At 43.5% G+C, this 19,894-nt stretch overlaps 1 protein-coding gene across 2 annotated transcripts in view; it reads left to right on the top strand.

Moving 5' to 3' along the window:
- Nucleotides 1–19,894, top strand: part of AFF3 (ALF transcription elongation factor 3) — a gene marked incomplete at both ends in the record, with an annotated part of 424,260 nt that overhangs the window by 271,676 nt on the left and 132,690 nt on the right. For both annotated transcript variants that reach the window (XM_080916707.1, XM_080916706.1), the window contains 2 exons: nucleotides 7,588–7,668; nucleotides 18,507–18,543. In XM_080916707.1, the coding sequence (XP_080772833.1) occupies nucleotides 7,588–7,668; nucleotides 18,507–18,543 (118 nt within the window). The remainder of the gene's footprint in view (nucleotides 1–7,587; nucleotides 7,669–18,506; nucleotides 18,544–19,894) is intronic.

Here is a 19,894-nt window from a genome sequence, read left to right as displayed (position 1 = left end):
ATCCATCTGAAAGGGGATTGGTGTGGGCTGTGGGCAGAACAGGCCTCATCCTCGATCTTTGAGTAAGAAGTTCACCATACTTGGAGCCATACCTGGAGCTTTTCTCCTGGTCCTGGTGAATCGGGTTTGTTTTGTGCAGCCTTGCCTGCCCTGCTCTGTCTGGGTCACCTGCCCTGATATACAGGGCAATAGCGGGCTACTGCTGTTCTCACAGCCTGAGAGAGCTTAGTGTAGCTCATAGCTAACCAGTGCTGTGCCAGGGCTTGTCCTTAAGCCTAAAGTTGATGCCCCTGGACTCCTTTACATGCTAAGCCAGCTCTTACAAGATGGTGGGCCCTGCTTGAGGAAACTCTGGACACAAAGGCACACGCTCCCTTCAGTTTGCACACGGGGCTTCAGTGGCGAGGGAGTGGGGAAGCAAATTATTGTTTAATAAGCATTCTTTTATTATGCCTTTTATTTGACTATGAATAATTTACCAGTTAAATATTAAATAATTAACCGAGTAAAATAGATTAAAAAACAAACTCATAAATGCCTTCTTTATTTATCCTCTCTCTTCGAAAGGCCCAAGCCAGAAGCTGCCAACAGTAATTATAAAGTTGGTATTATAGCAATAAATCTTATTGACTGAGTGCCTACTGTGTGCCGGGCATTCCAGATTCTTAGTATACCTATCACTATTACGGCTAATCCCTTAGCTGTGGTTAATATCATATTGTGTATGACAATAGCAATAGCAGGGGAAACCTGTTCTTGCAGGATCATACTGCTGGTTTGTGGCAGGGCCAGTATTGTACAAGGAATCCTACACCATCCCTGGTCCTGTGGTTTCGTAGGCCATCCCCCGTCCTGTTCAACAGCTCTGCTTCTGTGTGACTGATTTGATGTAGGAGTTTGTCAAACTGATTGTTTTTTTCACATTGCCTACGGAAAGGGGCTAGAAAACATGGCCAAAAGTGAACCCTCTTCCCCGCTGTGCCCCCTTGATCTTCCTGCCTATTCAGGGAAGTGCAGCCTTTCTCTTTTGCTGTATTACAAAAGAGCAGCTTCATGGTTTCAAACCGCAGTTAATAATAAGCTCTGTGTCTATGGAGATGTTTATGTTTCCACCTAAAGGTATCATGGAGTCAAAGCTAAGGGGATGACAGTTCAGACCGTGACCTTTGCCCTCACAGGTGCCCTCCTAGATCTGATGTGATTCCCAGAAACAGCTTGAGGAGACTGTCGGAAATGCTCCAAGAGTTCCTCAGATACTCATTACTTTGACTTAATTTTTTTTTTAATTTAAAATTAGGCCAATTACTGAACCTGATCAGGAGCACAGACTGGAAACGGATGGTGTGTGGGTTGCAGCCCAGGGATGGAGGTGCTGTCACCTGGCTTTCACAGGAGTTGCCAGCCCCTCAGCTGTGCACCCCGTGGCAAACTTAAATTCTGAGAACCAAACTTAAATTCTTCTACTTTAACATTTTAATACACTGAGAGTTATAAAAACAACCCCAAGACTGATGGATGGGAATTCTAATGTGTTCTACACACTAGTGATAACATTTAATACAAAGACAGGTGGATTTAAAAATTAAAAAAAATTAATCTATTTTTTAATTGTTGTAGTTTCTGGGGAATATAAGGGCTCTTTTAACTTGAGAGTACTAGAGAGTGAAAGGGGACTCTTCTGTGTCCCTAACCCTCAAGACACAGCTGTACCTACAGAACACTTCTTTCTAAAGAGTCCGAAATTAGGCATTCAACATGAAAATAAAATGTGGAGGCCATGTCTTGACTTTCTATGGAGAACCTTGCATTTCTAGAGACAGCTTAAGTCTGTCCAAGTGGGGTTTTCATTGCTGTGGCCCTGGCTTTTACGTAAGTGGCCCTCTCACAAGCTAAGATGCAGACACACCAGGCTCTAAGGTTTCCCTCAGTGTTTCCTGTTTGCAGGACTTTTAGGTTTTGCATTTCTCTGGCTGTGGAGACCGCATGGCATGTTCTTTCCATGACCCATTCCAATGATCTGCACTGAGTTTTATCCTTTGATGAGTCACCCCATTGAGGGCAGAGTCCTGGCATTGCAGTTCATTAGCTGAATTTGCTTCCCACTCTGAGATCTCCTGATCCAAGGAGCTATCCATGGTCAACCATCCGCTGATGGAAGATATTCATAGAAGAGATTGTATAAGATTGCATACGTGGTGAGCAGTAAAAACTCTCTCTCTCTCTCTCTCTCGCAGCACAATATCTGTAGATGGTTAAACATGTATGAGAAGATGGTGTGCATAGGGTTGATGCACTGTGACACTTTATATGAGGAAGAATCTGTAGATGTCAGAGGGTCTCAGGACAATTTCCTGTTAACACCAAAGAATACTAGTGCAGCTCCTGGGACTCCCTGTCTTGGTGACTTTTGGTTCATGTTGGCTTTGTTCCTGAATTTTTAAGTTCACCATGGCTTTTGCCAATTCTGTCTTTAAATGGTTACGAGTCATTTGTTTATTTGTAGCCACAGTTGTAATTGTGGTTTCCGTCATTTTAGTAAACTACACTATAGAAGTTTTTAAGCAAATAGTGTTAGAAGGTACATCTTCTCCAGCGCATTCTGCTTCTTGTCCCAACGCTTTCTGTGAGTAGTGTTTCCATCAGGAAAAAGGCAGTCTTCGAGTTCTGTCAAGCTTCAGGAGTTTGCGTGGAATGCCCGTCCTTACGCTGATTCCCGGGATGGTCTCATTTTACCCCTTGGTGTCCGACCAGCTTCACCATAGACAGAGCATGCAGAGAGGTCAAATGCGCTGTTCCTTGCTCACCAAGCCTAAACCCTCCTACTATAGACCAGTAGACAAAGGATGCCTTTGAGCTACTATTCTTGGCTATTGCTTTCTTGCCGTGAGCAGAGCCAGCCAGCCTTGATGACCAGCCCTGGAGTCTACATTTGAAGGTCAATGCCGGCCTTTCCCTCGGGCACTACACATGGGTTGGTCATTAAAGCACACCCTTCCAATATACCAGGAAAAGAGGATTTCTTTTCATCTCTAAATATTCCCAGACTGCCCCCCCCCATCTAAAATCCGCAGAAATGCTGTCCCCTTCCGCAGAGGGCAGAGCTCTCCTGAGCTGCCTTCACAGAGGAGATTGGAAGGTTAATGAAATTATCGCGTCCTGACGGTGGTGACACTAACCTGATAGGAATGTCACAGCATGAATGATACCTGTGAAATGGCTGCAAATCTGGGTGGTAATTCCGGTGTGGAAACTGAAAATGAAATCTCGTTCTAGTCTTACAGCGGTCAGCACCACAGGCAGACGGTAGCTTCAGCATTTAACCTTGTCACTCCCTGGTGGCAGAGTTAAGCCATGGTCCTACTTAGAAAAGAATCTGTTTCTGAAAGCAACGCTGTAGTCGGTTTCCCACTCTGTGAAGATGGCCACCCAATGCCAATAGACCTCTCCCTCCTACCTGTTATCCCCCACCCTACCTTCCCTTTCCTGTGTTCATATCTTTTTGTGACTAGGCTGTTTTAACCAGGGTCATGTGCTTGACCATGCATGTGACACTGGCCAGGGGAGCCTGGTGGGGTCATGGTGGTGGGGGTGGGGAATCTGAAACTAATGGCTCTCCCATCTGAGTATCTAGCAGTTGGCATCCATTATGAGAGGGAGAGATAAGAGGACCCCAGAAGCTCCTTCCCTGTGCATGAATGGGTCTTGGCAGGTTTTGGGTTGTGACAGTTCATGTAGGCTTCTCTGGCTCCTACTGAGTTTATGATTATAATGACTACATCATACAAGGGTTCGATCATGGGTTTGTATGCACAGACAAGGCATAGTACATATAGGGTTCTTTGTGATCCAGGTTTCCCCTGTGGGGTCCTGGAATATCTCACCTGTGGATGGGGGGGGCTGCTGTGAATATAGCAAAGTATCAAAAAAGGGCTGATTCCGTATCTGGAGTGTGGGTGGGGTTGGGAACACTGGATACAGGGGGTGAGAATCTCTGTCCTCGACACGAACTGGACTCTTCTCTGTAAAGAAGGTAATGTGAGGAAAGCTGAGAGAAAGCTGGGCCAGAATAAGAAATCATACCTTTCCCTGTACTTTATTCTTTGTTATTTTATTCTTTCATTTTTATACAATATATTTTGATCCTATTTTTTTCTCACAAAATTTCTCCCAGGTCCTCCCCTGACACACTCAACTTCATGTTCTTCCTCTCTCTTAAAAACAAACAAAAGAGCCCCAGTGCTCACATAGACACACATAAGACACACACAGAGACACACACACAGAGACACACACACACAGACAGACACACACACACACGTAGCACCTCTACCTCAGAGAGACTTGCAGCCCTTCTTTAAGGCATTAAGTTTAGTGTACCTAAGCATCCTGGTGAAAGGTTATTAGGATTCCCATTTGTTAATTCCGTTGAGTAAGACTGGATTCTCTTGAAAGAAGGAATCGGAATCTCCTAAGCGCGATTTCTATTCAGCATGGAAGAAAAGCATTGGGAGACAGGAAGCCTAAGTATAGGTTAAGGAGTGTACTTGTAACAATGTAGCAGCCTAAGTATAGGTTAAGGAGTGTATTTGTAACAATGTAGCACGGAATAGATCCTGAGAGTCGAGGGAGTAAACAGTGCTCTGGATGAGCCTGGAGAGGGAACTCTCACATGATATTTGAAATAAGGGGAGCACCAGCAATGGCACAGAACTCCCACAGATGCTGAGAAGTGCAGCTGCACCAGGATCGGGCACTCATCCAAGGCAGGCACTTCCTAAACAGAGACCCACTCGTCTGTACGTGTTACACAGTAGTACAGGGAGTGAGGGCAGCACGGGTCCTTTATGTCACCCTCACACACAAGGCTTAGGACTCTGAACAACTGGAATTAGAATAAGACCCTGAAGTGCACTGGAGGTGGCAATGCAGGGTGGCTGCAGCTGGGACGTGTAAGAAGCAACTGAATAACTACGTCTTGGCGCTCTGTCTTCCTCACCTCTAATGTGAAACAGTGTCCCCTTAGATGGGTGGCCGTGAGTGGGACCACTTGCATGGAACTATCACATGCTTTTCTCACATGTGTGATGATGGTGTGTGGAGGTTTGGAGCCGTGAAGTTTCTTGGCTAGCTTGACACACAGGATAAGTCACTCCTTACAGGACGGATAACCTAAGAGAGCAGAATAGGAGGTTGCGCTAAGCAGGATGAAATAACATCATATTTTCTTAGTAGTGCAGGAAACGTAAAGGAAGGAAAGGCAGAGACTGAAATTGTATACTTCAGTGCGATATGCACTCAAAAATTCCCTAAACACAGAGGGTTGATATTAAGTACTGGCGCCATCAAATGGCATCTTCTAAGGTGAAGGACAGATATCCTCAGGGTTGGATCAAACCTTGGCTTGGCATCTGAAGGCTTCATTGGAAAGGGGGAGATGGGAGTGGATGAGAGACAGTCGTGGATAGGCAGAGATTATGTGATGCCAGCAGCACGCACAGGGCTCAGGGATCCTTGGAACCTGAAAGGCCTTAAATGCACTGAGAGGCGGCAAGCAGTGTGTGAACTTCAACAGTTAGCCTGTTGGTGACTTGGTTTCCTGATCTGTTAAATGGAGAAGTAATCAGTCCTACCATTGGGAGTTAGTAGTAGATTGTGCTAAAAAAAAAAAAATCATGCAAAAACATTTTCTATTTTAAGTGCTTAATTAATGTAAGATGCTATTTCATGTGTTGGAGTGACAAAAGAGAAAGTTAAATGTTGATGCATTTAACCAGGACCTATAATACGGAGGAATAGCTTATGGGGAGGAGACAGCTGGTGGTGAGTTTGGATTGGCTGTCGAGCACCCATGTTAAAGGGCTCAGTAGACACCACAGTGGGCTGTCCACTGCTGGCTATGCATTTGGGCAGCATATACATATGGTCTCTAAAGCATATACATCAATGGTCTCTAAAGCCACAGTAATTACAAAAGGCTTCCCCAGGGTGTAGAAGGTAGATTGAACACAAGACAGTCAAGGAATAGTTAGGAAGAAGGGAATGACCAGGGAAAAGAGGAGCTCAAGAGTGGAGGTGGTGACGCTGTGGAACTGGGGTAGTTAAGGAGGAGCTTCCTGAAGAAATGTCTATTCAGGAGAATCCAGGGAAATGGCCACTGGAAGTAGTTTTATTAGAGATGGTTCTCCTAAATAGTGGATGATAAGACCTTGGTGAGTTGTGAGTTTGTCAAGCATCCATTTCATTATCCTTAAACTACGTATGCCCAATACTCTATAGACAACCTTGTGTGTAAGCATATGTGTGTGTGTGTGTGTATACTGTGTATACTACATATACTATTTATATTACACATCATATAATATATTATATAATAAATTTATATACTTATATGATGTATAATATATATGTATGTTAGTATATATATTATACTATATATTACATATTACACATATAATACATGTGGACTCAGAGCCAAGTGGCAGGACGCTGGATTAAAGGACATGAAGGAAATCCATTTGGGTCTTCTTAGCTTTCCTACTTGGGGAGCACAGATCTAGGTGAGGTCCTATCAGTTTCCCTGCAGGTGCCTCCACACATGAATGGGAGGCCCCCCTGGGTACAAACCCAGATCCCAACTCCTCAGAGTGGAAGTGGGAGGAGATAAGGTCACAGGTAGCTGGTGGAGAGTCATCAAATCCTGACAGGGTGGCTTACAATACTCACCTTCCCTTGGCTCTTGTGAATTTTGCCCTATCTGAGGTTCTGTAGGAGGGAGCTACTGAGGGAAAAAAGACACAAGACCATCCTTTGATTTCCCAATCCCTGAAGGATCCTTTCTCAATGCCTTGCCTACAGGGTGGTGCTCTCTCCAACAGAGCAAATGTCTCGCTTTTCTTTAAAAAAATTTTTTTTTCAATTAAGATTCATGTTTTCTCCAACTTGACAATGAAAAAGCAGGGTTCAGAACTTGTTTTCAAACATTGATTCCCTTGGTCATCAGAAGTCAATTACATTATTGATGGCGGCTGCCTTCTAGCAGACAAAACTGAAGAAAATGACTAAATGTGAGCACAATCTCCTCCCTCTTCTGTAGCTCAGGGGGCAGTGTCTGTCAAAGAGCGTGTGACACATCCCTGTGCACAGATTCAAGTTGCACTCCTAATATTAGCTTGTAGAGTTTGATGCACTTCCTCTGTTCACCGTATGCATGTGGCTGGTTTCTCTCATCCCCCCCCATCCGACCTCATTTCTCATGAAAACTGCAATGAGTTATGAAACTGGTTGGCAGTGCGTTCTTTAACTTTAATAGTTTGGACAGTTCATCAATAGAGAGCACCCCAATTTCAGCTGTCTTCAGGACACCTTCAGAAACGTCCTCTGATTCTTGTGTAATGGTTCGAGCCTCTGTATGGCGTGACAAATGGAACAGCCCTCTCTTTAAAGCTGTAGGAGGGAGAGCCTAGGATTTTTCATAAAAATGAGCTTCATATCTCTTTTTGAATTTCCTTTTAGCCTTTTTTTTTTTTGCCCCCTTGCTTGAAACTTTGAGACTCTGTTTGAAAATACTGTTTTTAATCCCACCTGTAGGAGATGACCTGGCTTCCTCCACTTTCCGCCATTCAAGCTCCTGCCAAAGTGGAAACAAGCGGGTTCCCATTCCCAAATAAGGTGAGCACGTGCAGCACCAGAGAGCTGCCCTGTGTGTGTGTACACGTTCACTGTGGATGGTATGTTGGCCCTTCACCGTCTTTACCCCTGCCAACATCTCTGCCAGGAGCCTATGACTCTGGTCTTCCATGGGTTGTAAACTATTATATTACATGTCTTCATTGAGGTGGGCAGCAAGCTTGTGACCTTACACATCCATGTCCTGCAAATTGTTTTACCTAAGCTGTTGGTTCTTAACTTTCCTAACACTGCAACCCTTTGATCCAGTCCCTCTGCTGTGGTGAGCCCCCCACAACCATAAAATTGTTCCTTTGCTACTTCGTAACTGTAATTTTGCTACTGCTATGAATCATAATGTTTTTCTGGAAACAATTGAAAAACAACCTGTGTGTTTCCAACGGTCTTAGGCAACACCTGTGAAAGGGCCGCTTAACACCCAAAAGGAGTTGTGACCTTAAGGTTGAGAACCACTGATTTAAGTGTTTGTGAGAATGAATAATGTCTTGTAATCTTTTCACCCATTAAGTGTCCAGATAAACACCGCAGAAAGCTGTTTTGGGTGGTTAGTCTTAAAATGAATGCCTTAAAATTGAAGGCATGTAGTATTTAACTTCCCTGAACATCATTTTACAACACAGTTTCCTAAGATTTAAAAAGGATGTCTCTGTCTTCTAAAAAACTCAAGCCACAAGATACACTTAAAGTCCAGTAAGCTTTCTGTGACTCTCGTAGACATGTAACTAAGTCTCACTATCAAAGATCAAACTACACAGCTAGGAAGAAAAACAGGGAACTCGAGGACACCCAGCAAGTGTGTTTTCTACAGAACTATCACTGCCTTCTTGAAGTGAACCATTTAAATAACCATATCCCCCCTCCCTCTGAGCCTCCCTCTCTCCCTTTCTTTCTTCTTCCCTCCTCTCTTTCTTCCTCCCTCCCCTTTCTTTCTTTTATGTAAAGAATCAAACCCAGAGCCTCAGATCTACTAGGCAAGCAGCCTCCCACTGAGCCACAAGCCCAGCCTCCTAAGAGTTGCTTACATTTCCCTCAACATGGTTGCTTGGAAGACCTCCTGAGTGACCAGATGGTACCTCAGTGTTGCATAGCATGGATTTGCCTTGATGTGTTTACTCCACTCTTGTTGGTAGAGAGATTGCTTGTGATCTGTTAATGCAAACACCAGGACCACTAGCACTCTTTGAGAATGTCCCTTTGTGAGCCTGTCATTGACTGTCCCTGTAAGGGCAGGAATTATGACATGGGACCACTGGAAATTACATTCACACTTGGATGTGTTTCAAGAACTCCTTGTATGTATCCAAGGCAATGCCTGATAATATCTAAGGTTTTATCATTGTGCCCTCACAGTGGATGGAGAGTTGATATCGCCTTATTTTAATTTGCATTTCCCCAATTACTTCTTGCTTGAGCAATGGCTACTATTTCTCCTTTGTGGACGGCTCATCCACACCACATCCGCTGCCACTTCATAAAAATGATTTGCAATAACCGCTTTTATCTTACTCATTTGTCTAGTGCGTATATAATGAAATCGTTTCCTGACTTTACTTATGTGCCTTTTGTCTAAGAAAAGTGTTACAGTTCTGTCAGGGGGAAATAAGTACGCTTTTCCAACAATCTAACAATGGTCTCTATTCTAATTTTAATATGTTTTTAACTTTAAAAAATGTGGATTAGTGGGAGTAGCTTTCATCTTTGGTAGTGGCTAGTAAATTATTGTCGCGCTGTTCACAGGTTAGCCCATTTTTCTCCCAGGAATTTAGAATCCCCTGTGTGTCCACATCCGAATTTATTTTAGGCCCAACTAGTTAGATATATGCACACATATGTTCATTTACACATACATGCACACATATATTCATATACACATACATGCATGCACACTTGTGCACACATTTCTCAATAACTTATGTAAATCAGGCCAACTAAGCTGGGCATGGTAAGACACCTGTGGTTCCATGGAGTTGAAAGGCTGAGGCAGCAGGATCTACTAACCCCAGGCCTTCAAAGGTTACCTTTGATAAGCCTGGAATGTTCTGCCTCAAGATGCCACAGGTTTGCAGAGTTCTTCAGTCAAGAATCAGAGAGTGAACAGCCTAGGCTTCATTAACACCACCTGATAAGGAAAGCAGCCGACCCTGGGTGGGATCTAAGCCAGCCTTTGAAATGCTCGGCCTTTGAGCTGAACCGTTCCTGTGATATCTGTTTCTAGTAACATCTTGCCACGCTCGGAAGAAAATGAAAAACTATCACAGTCTGCCCATAATTTGACCCGAATCTATGGTTACACAGAATATCATCAGACAAGCCTTTCTGAAATACACATGTCTAGGACAGAGGTTGTGGTCTCAGTAGGCTCATCCCAAAGTATATTCTGTTGTTACTGTCTCAAAATGGGTTCCAATTGTTCCATGTAAATACTCAAGTAGGACCTTGACTCCTGAGGTAAAACTGGGATATTAAACTGCTAATGCAAAATAATTTGTTTTGATACCATTACTGAATTATAATTCACAAATGAAAATGTTTTGAATGAGTCAATAAAATGGTTCAGCAGGAAAAGCTGGTTGCTGACAAGGCCCTGAGATCAATCCTTGGGATCCTCCTGGTGGAAGTAGAGAATTTTGAAAGCAGTCTCCTGACCTCCAAAGGCACATGATGACATGCATGTGCAATGTGCACATACGTGTGTGGGAAAATACACGCACACACATGCATGCACACACAGAGATCTGCCTTCTTAGCAAGTTTTAAGCATATGATAAAGTCAATATAATATTTATTTCCGATATATTATGCTACGTATCATTCATACCTATCACGTATATGACATGTATACATGTATGTTCCATACCATTTATATAGGTCTATTATGTAGAATGTGCATGTGTGTGTGTGTGAATATATGTGTGTGCATGCATGCTAAATGAAATAAGCCAGAACCAAGAGATGAATATAGTATTATCACTTTCAATCCTAAGTCTCTATAGAATCTAATATGGTCAAACCCACTTAGGTGAAGGACGGGGTGGTGATTTCTGGGGGTTTGGAGTGGTCATGGAACAGTGAGACCAACAGTACACTTATGTTAAAATGAACATGCTCCAAATGATGTCACAGAAGATGATGTACCTGCAAAAAATCTAAATTTTAAAACAAATAGCTAAAAGTTATCTAATTTTTTTTTTCCTGAAAAGGATACCATTATGTATTAAAAGGGCAGAGAATTCCAAACATGAATGAAAACTGTCTTATTTGAGACCACTGTAAGGGTGGTGAGACACTCCCCTCTAGGTTGAACATGTAAATGAATTTTCTGGCAGGGGTGTGGGTGGTCTTTCTAGCACCTTCTCTAAGACAGCCTCCCTGAGAAGATGGGCATTGTGTCTTATGGTGAGATGAGTCTGTTTCTCTCCCGGCCTCTGCTGTGGCATTGCTACACACTTGGTGTCTGCAGATGACATTCATTCACTGTCTCACCTCTCTGGAGAATGGGACAGAGCCTTAAGGTCAGGTTCACTAACCAAAGTCAGGCTCCAGGCAGGGCTCTGCTCTTTAGGGAATCTCCAAGGACAACTTAGTTTCTTCCTTTGCTGGGTTCTGGAAGAATCCTTGCTTAGAACCTCACTTGTCTTGTGTTCTCTGGCTCCCTCTAACCCCCTCCCTTGTCTCATCTGGAATACTGAAATCATATCAGCCCTCCCTGCATAAACTCCCACTTCAGAATCATTAGCTGAATTACATCTATCATAACCTTTTCCCCCATGTGAGGTGGCATATTCTTGGAACTAAGGAGAGCAGCATCTTTGAGGGTGCCAGGATTCTGCCTATTACAAAGACAGCCATTAGTGTTTACAGTAGACCCCCCTCCCGCTTCCATACTGTAGTGTGGACAGGGGTGCTGGGCAGAATGCACAGCCTGGCACAGAGAGGTGGGTGCTTCCGCACTGGCTCTGCTGACTACCAGTCCTAAGAATCTTCTTTCTGTAGCCTAGTCTCAGCTAATTAATATCCTGAAGGCTGGATGATGCACGTGATTGATTAGACAATTCCTGTTTGGATTATTGAGCTAGAACTGTGTATAGAGTTTGAGGGGCAAAAATCTTCGAAATGCCTAGTGAACGGTGGAATTAAGACCTTACTGAGACTAAGGGTGTCATCTGCTCTCACAACAGGAAAAGTCGATTTTCCTGCACATACTGAACTTCCAGTGTCACTAATTTAATTAAACACTTCTGAGAACTTCTTCATTTTGTCTAAGTATTAAAAGATAGATCCCAAGCAAAGTCAGTTGATAACGAACTTGGCTTTTGTTTCTGTCCTCTGAGGACTTGATTTGGAGTCACAGTTCCCTAGACAAACACTGCCCTGGCGTTTCTGCCCCATTCTTCAAATCTCAAAAGTAATTGGATTTGGTAAGGAAAACAATGCATGCCTCTCCTATAAATTGGCTGCCATTCATTACCAGGTACTTCAGCCAAGAAAGAAAATGAATCTGCCCATTCCCTCCCCCCACTCAGCAGCAATCTCATAAGTTGAAATGCAAATAAAGAACTGGAAGGAGCAGCATGCTTGCTGGTCTGGGTTGGGATACACAACAAAACCCAGTGGAATCTCAGGAGCAGTTTACCTGGTCAGGAGCGATGTGGCTGGCAGACTGGCCCTCCTCTGGAACTATTCCTGCTGAGTGGTTTGCAAAGCTCTGTATTGAATTCTAACCTCATTACAGAGATGAGAATTGACTGCCATTTTCTCAGTTCATCAGAAGGAGAAGGAGGACTGGGTTGTGTGGAAGGGAGTGCCTGCAGTTGGATACTTTATCACACATCTCCTCTGGGTAGCTGGCTGGCTTGCCTCACAACTCCAAATGAGTTTGCAGGAAAGCTTTATGATTCATGTCACCTCAAAAAGAAACATTTGAATTAACTGTAAATTCTATTTTGTCAACTTGAGCCTCATAGACAAAGAATGAGGCAACACATACTGCTTGGGGCCAGCAAATATGCCTCCACAGGCAAAGGAGTTCAATCCCCAAGACTGACATCATACATGAGAACTGATTTGTACAAGTTAACCTTAGTACATCTGCCCTTAGCAATATGTGCATACACGATAGATAGATAGATAGATAGATAGATAGATAGATAGATAGACAGACAGACAGAAAATAGACAGACAGACAGACAGATAGAAGATAGATAGATAGATAGATAGATAGATAGATAGATAGATAGATAGATAATGTTTTAACTTAAATGACTGCTGAAAGTGGGCAGTTTCCTGTGGTAATTGGCTGCAGGAGCCATCTGAAAATACCTATTACTTTTTTATTTCAGGCTTTTGGTAGCCCAGGGATGAACTAATAGACACATAGGAGAAACATGAGTGAGGCCATCTTCAAACAGTCCAGCAAAGCCAAATACCCTCCACCCTCACCGAGGGCTGGACAGGTGGCAGGGCTGTGGACAGTACTTGCTGTTCTTGCAGAAATAAGACTTCCCAAGTCAGACAGCTCGGGGTCCCAGGGCATCTGGTCCCCTTTTTTAATTCTCTGTTGGCACCCACACTTACGTGCACAAACACGAGCACACACACATGCTTCATTTTTAAAATGATAAAAATTAAAATGTTTGATAAAGGTGTGCCCTTCTTCTAGAACTATAACACCCTCTTCTAGTAATCCCACCAGGTTATTCCTCTGTCCAGGAACTAATCCCCCCATATGTCAAAGCTTCCTCATCTAATACCCCTGGAAATGCCTCAAAGACACAGCCAGCTGTGTATTTCACAGATCTCTTAGGTACTGCTCATACCAATCAGTTGATAACTAAGATTGACCATCACAGTGTCCATGAGAGAAGGTGACCCTGCTTGATTTGGATGACATGGTACCTTTTATGAGATGTGATAATATTACAGCACTTCATTGAAGGGTTCTCTTGGACACCATGTGCCTAGTTATTTCTGTCTTCAGCAAAATTAATTACAGTTTATTTTATTTACGAGTTAAGTGCCACATTTAAGGAGCTTTGGGATTCCCAAGATGCCGGATAGCAGTTTAGGCATTGGAACTTTAGAAATAGTCCCAGGTACACTCATTCTCTAGAGTTTCAAGGGCTGATCCTCCCTCTTGCACACTTGAGTGTCAGAACGGCACATTTGGAGTGTGACCGGCAGCACCAGGTGATGCCTCACACAGCCTCTTGGCCATCACTTTCAGCCAGTTAAGGTCACTTGTGCACACCCTCCACCTTGACTTCTGGACTCACTGGCATAACCCTGAAGTAGCCTAAGGGTCAAGGAGAGGGTGAGAACGCAGTACCCAGTGAGGGCCGGTATCCCCAGGAAGCTGCCAGGAGACGGTACTCCCAGGGGGAGAGACACCATCTGAGGTGGGAACTACAACATGCTGGTGTCTAGGTAGTTAGTGTGGACACAGACATGAAAATAGCTTCGGCTTCTGAACCCTTGGGAGAAAGTAGTGATCTCCTTTGCCGTGACCCAGCCTCGCACTGGCCTCCTGAAGAAGGAGCAGTCTGTTCATTGTGGAGGCCTGTGGGATTTCACAGTTAACTGCAAAGGGAAGGGCAGCAGGTCCTTTATCAGGGTTAAGACTTAAGACATACCTTTTGTTTTGCAGAAGTTTAATGCATCTAAGAACAAAGTAATGACATGCAGAGACAGCTGTCAGTAAGAAGGATGGTAAAGGACAGACTGGTGGCTCTAGGTAAAAGGGCTTGCCCTGCAAGCCTGGTGTCCTGAGTTTAAATCTCCAGAGCCCCCATACAAACCCAAATCACTATCAAGAATCTAAACCTCTAGCATTCCTATAGTAAGACAAGAAGAGGAGATAAGGTTAGTCAGCTGGAAGCTCAGGTTAGCCCATATATGCAGTGCAGAGACTCAAGCAAGAGAAACCCTGCCACACACATTAGGAAAAAATAAAGAATACAGAGATATTATTTCTACTGAAAACATGGCAGTCTGGGAATATTGGAGTTTAATGAGTTAGTATATTTTTTGAGCTAACATCTGGTGGCGCAGCAGTCAGAAGAATAAGCACCGTAAGAAACAAAGTCTGAGCTCATTCCTATCTTTCCTACAGGACGCTTCTGCTGTGTTTTATTATTTTTTTTTACTAGCAATTCTTTTAAGCATATTCTGTTCCTCTTCCTCTCCCCATGTGAGGTGAAATAATAAGTCATTATTCAGAGGGTTTTTCCACCTAAAATTTCATCCTCTAAGATGTAGCCATGACGATTCAGGTCAACTGTGAGCTCACCCTCGTTCCCTACTTCAGATGAGTGGATGCCAGTAATTGTGATATGAGCTGCAGGCTGTATCAGCAGACAGACACTTTATCCCATTAGTGTGGACAGACAGTCAACAAAGCCCTGACTGCTGTTTTTAGAAGGATAAGCTGAGTCCTGAAATCCATCCCAGTTGCCACTCTTGTCCACTGACGGTGAGCTTCCCCACCCCGCCTAGAGCCACTGCCTACACACAACACAGAGAAGCTAACAGAGGCTCGAAATGTTGTCTGCAAATTAAAGTTAAAGCAAACTTGAGCCGTGTAATAAAGTAATTGGAAAAGTACACCAACCCATCTGGAGTCCTTAACTGTGTGTCCACAAATACATTTTTTTTTTAATTTCAGAATCTATCCAAAGTAGGCCAAAGTGGTTTGGCAGATAAGGCTCTAGCCTTAAAGAGCAGTATATTTCTTTCATCTTCACACAACAGTTTTCCAAAAATTGAGCTTCAGAGTAAGAATTAAACGTGTTGCTCTTCTGAGGATGAATAGCTCATAGTTACTAGGAAAGGTTAGGCTCGTGGGCATGTCATAGGCTACCCAACTCCTACCCAACTCCTACCCAACTCTCCACCCAACTCCTACCCAACTCTTCACCCAACTCTCCACCCAACTCCTACCCAACTCCTACCCAACTCCTAACAACTCCTACCCAACTTCTACCCAACTCCTACCCAACAACTCCTACCCAACAGTCTGGCTTATTCTATACTATTCCAGAGAAGTGCTTTTCTAAAACAGACATTATCACTTGGGTTTGAATATCACTGGTCCGATTAAATGACTCCCCCTTCCCTATAGCAACTGCATTCCTAGACCAAACTGTTGTAGAGATACATTAAGTTATGAAATGGTAGCTAATTCAATTTCACTGGATTTTTATTCTACATATCAGAATTACATGGGAATTTTAGATCATATATACTGCTTCATGTTTTATTTATATTCTTACCATCTCAGTTCATTCTTCCCAAACTCACTATTATATTTTATGTTAAGAAAAGAAAAGGGAAAAAAAACACCCAGTTTTTTAAAGAAAGAAAAATGCAGTTCTCAAGATAGAGGCACACATTTTCATTTTAATACAAATAAAATCTGATTCAATCTCTATTTACCTGAGTAGTAACTCAATCTAATAGTATACAGAGTAATCTGGATTTATGCCCTTGGCATGTAATTGGTTATAAATAATAATCATTATGTCGATCACAATGAAGTGACCACTGTTGCTCAGTAGAGTGTGTCCAGTCAGGATGAGCCCGGCAGCCTCATCTTAGGTGCATTAGGAGTAGGGCACATTCAGAGGCAAATTAGTTAGATCCAAAGACATTAATGCAACATATTCATGACTAAATCTGGAAAGGAAAATCATAAATATCATATAGAAAACACAAGGTTGACCCTTTATAACCTTGGGCTAGGTCACAGACTCTAAGTTGAAATCCTCAACATATAAGCAACAAAAGGAAAATTAAATAAATATAATAAAATAGAAGAGTTCTGTATTAGAGAACATTATTAAAATAAGAAAAAGACTAGAGAACGGGGAATTATTGGCAGGTCATATATTTGATAGAGGTATAGAATCAACTGTATGAGGAACCTTTCAGCACAATAACAAAAAGGTGAATTATTACATTAAGATGAATTACTTGAGTGGGTATTTCTTCACAAATGAAAATAGCTGTCTCCCACATGGAGAAATGCCTGACGTTTGCAGGCAAACGCAAAGGAAAAGTACAGAGGGCCACCACTTGGCTCACACAAATGCAGCCTGCACAGTGAGCTGAATCAATTGAAATCAAATCAAATTGATTCAAAATCAATTGAGAATAACAAGTGCTGGCAGAGAAATGGTCCTGATACCGGAAACAGTCTAAGTGCTTCTCAAAACCATAGTTAGGGAAGACCCCAATTCCTACCTCTAGGTATGCAGAGAACAGGATTTCAAGTAGGAGCTTTATATGGTCCAGTATATGCATGTCAATAGCAGTGTGGCTCACAAATATAGACACCTTACACACCTATGGGCAGGTGGATGCATAAAATACCTTTTTATATATCCAATAGTATCCATCCATGAAAACTAATGGAAGTGTGTTAAAATAACTTCATTCACCCAATGGGATTGTCATCTCCAAGGCTTGCCACCACTGTCTGCTAACCTAGGCTCAGTCCTGGAAGCTTCTAGCCTCTGTACAATCTTATCTAGGCCTAGAATGTTTTCAGCCTGTGAGATTTACTAATGAATAAGCTCACCCTCTTGTTCTTTCTGATATTTGGCTGACTGATTTAACTCAGCTGTTCCGGCTCAAACTCCTCTCCAATCTAACTGACTCAATCAGGATTCCCTCTTGGTCTCTGACTGCATTGTTCTGCTTGGCCTCATACTAATTCAGGAGGTCTGTTCTAATGTTCTGGCTCCTTCTCATTCTCTGGCTCATGCTGTCTTCCCCTGTGTCTAGCTTTCCTCTGTACCCTGTCTCTGTAAAACTCTCCAGGTAAAACTGCCTTCTCTTTCTCTGCACTGCCCCTCCAGGGTTTCCCTCTCCAGAGAGAGTTGGGCGTATCCTGTTCTGTCTAGTCTTTCTCTGATTCGTCACTTTGTCTGCCACTCAATTCGACACCACTTTCAAAGATGGCTGCTTCCTTCTACAAACTAACTTTGCATTCATTGTTTGGGATTAAAGATGTGTGCTAAGGATGTGAGCGCATTCCAGCCAGAGCATTTAGAGGTGTTCGCTAAGGCTGAGCCACACCTAACTAGAAACGGGATTTTCCACTAAACAGTACAATCTCAGAGTTTACGGTGTGATCCAATACCCTGCAACAGAGGCACCCATAATCCTAGCATGCAAAGTTCTGAGTTGGGAGAATTGAGTTCTAGGCCAGTGTAGACTGGATAATGAGACCTTGCTAAAGAAAGAAGAAAAGAAGAAAGGCAGATGGGCTGAGGGTGGAGCTTAGAGAAAGGGAAGGAAGGAATGGGTACTGACACCAGCTCCAATGTGGCATTCTAACTGAAGGAGCCAGGCTCAAAAGCGTACATACTGTGTGACTCCACGGACATGAGATATACGGAATAAAAAAGTCTGAGAACACAGATGGAAGTTGGTGGCTACTAGGGGCTTGGGGACAGTGGAGAAGGGCTTGGGAGAATCAGCTTAGCCATCCAGAGCCTTTAGGTTTGTGTTATGGAAATGCATTGCGCCGGTGGAGGTGGCGGCTGTATGACACCATAACGTACGCCAAGCCGCTGAGCTTTTCCTTTTCCAAGTGTTGGTTTCGTATTATGTGAATCATCACCCCCAAAGAAAAGTAACAAAACCCCAATAATGAGAAATGGCTGCGGTTGTCAACTGTGTCCCCAGAACGTCTTTCTCGCAAGACTATCTGGAGATACGAGTGGAGACTTGGCTCAGCACAATGAGTAATAATAGATCGGTAATAGCTCCAGATCGTGTATTCGGCTTTGTGACTCACTGATATTTCTTGTCTTTTTCAGGACTCCCAACTTGTATCCTCTGGACACAGTAACCCAAGTAAGAATGTCTCTGTCCCTTTCTGCTATCTCTCTATCGATTTCTGAGTTGGGGGAGGGGAATGTGAACAGTAGGTTTCAGAGACGCACCCAGGGAACAGGCTGAATAGAGAAGGAGAGCGGCTGTTCAGGTGGCTCTGAGTGTAGATGTTTCAGGGAGAGGTGGCCAAAAACATAGACTAATGCATTTCAAGAGATCCTAGATGGATCGTGCTCTGCCGGTCCTGAGTCTGCGCGAGAGAAACAAATCAAACAGCGAGTAACAAGCTGTCTAAATAAGGAGAAAATGAGTCGGCAAAGAAATCTGATCAGAAGGCTTCACAATGGATGACCTTAGACTATGAAGGAAGAGCACACTTGCTAAATATACTGTGCCTTCTTCCAGAAATAGTCAGACTAGACCGGACAGGAAGTCGTCTTCTTACTGAACCAGGGGCTAATGAAGCACATGAGTCCGGCCATCAAAGACGGGAGCACTCTGTGAAGGAGAGTTTTAATTTTCTTTCTTGGCCCTGTGGATTGGTATTAATGTTGTCTGGGGCATTAAAAATGCATATGCTGTCCTGTTTGTGTCCTAAAAGCATAAGGACTGGGCTGTGTGTGTTTCCCGAGCAGCCTAGTGAGCCTTTGCTGCTTGCAAAGCTCTGTAGGAAAACTCACTCAGGAGCTCACAGGAGGGTCTGCGGAACTAAGACTCATCCACTGGGCATCTGTGGGGCAAGAGAGCTTGAGAGAAAGGATGCCCACACATTGTACTGGGAGGCACCATAAAATTCATGCACAGGTGGAAAAAGGTTGTTTGCGGGAATGGTGGCACCTTGACACCTGGTGTCCTGCCAGGGCTTTCTGGGTGACAGGCACCTATGGGGACACGTAAGGCTTCTCCTGTGACAAGCTACTCAATGTTTAATAAGCCTCTGTTCTACAATATTAAGATGTTAAATATGCCACTGTATGTCCACATGTGAAAACACACAGTGTATATCTGTGTTTTATACGTCGGGTGAATGCCTGTTCAGACGGTGAATGACTCTCAAGTACTTCCTCCCCTCCCCTTTGGGATCCTCACTCAATGACCATGACACTACAGAAATGGGACTAAATCAGCAGCCACCCTGAGTACGGGAAAGAATGACCCCTTGTGAGCAGAAAGATGGGCCCCTTCTGACAAACAGTCTGAGCGGCCAAATTATGACTCACACAGAAAAAGTATCAACAGAGAGTACGTGTCAGAATAGGGGAAGAGACCTTGGGAGCCCCTGGGTGGGCTCTGGGTCTCCATGGAAACGTAGAACAGATGTGGATGGTTATGATAAATGCCCGACTACTCCACGCACGTTCCCATCCAATCT

This window comes from Micromys minutus (genome assembly GCF_963924665.1).
Source record: "Micromys minutus genome assembly, chromosome: 5".
Taxonomy (NCBI): Eukaryota; Metazoa; Chordata; class Mammalia; order Rodentia; family Muridae; genus Micromys; species Micromys minutus.
Note: the sequence above shows the minus strand (reverse complement) of the source record. Positions and strands in the feature narration are given on the sequence as shown.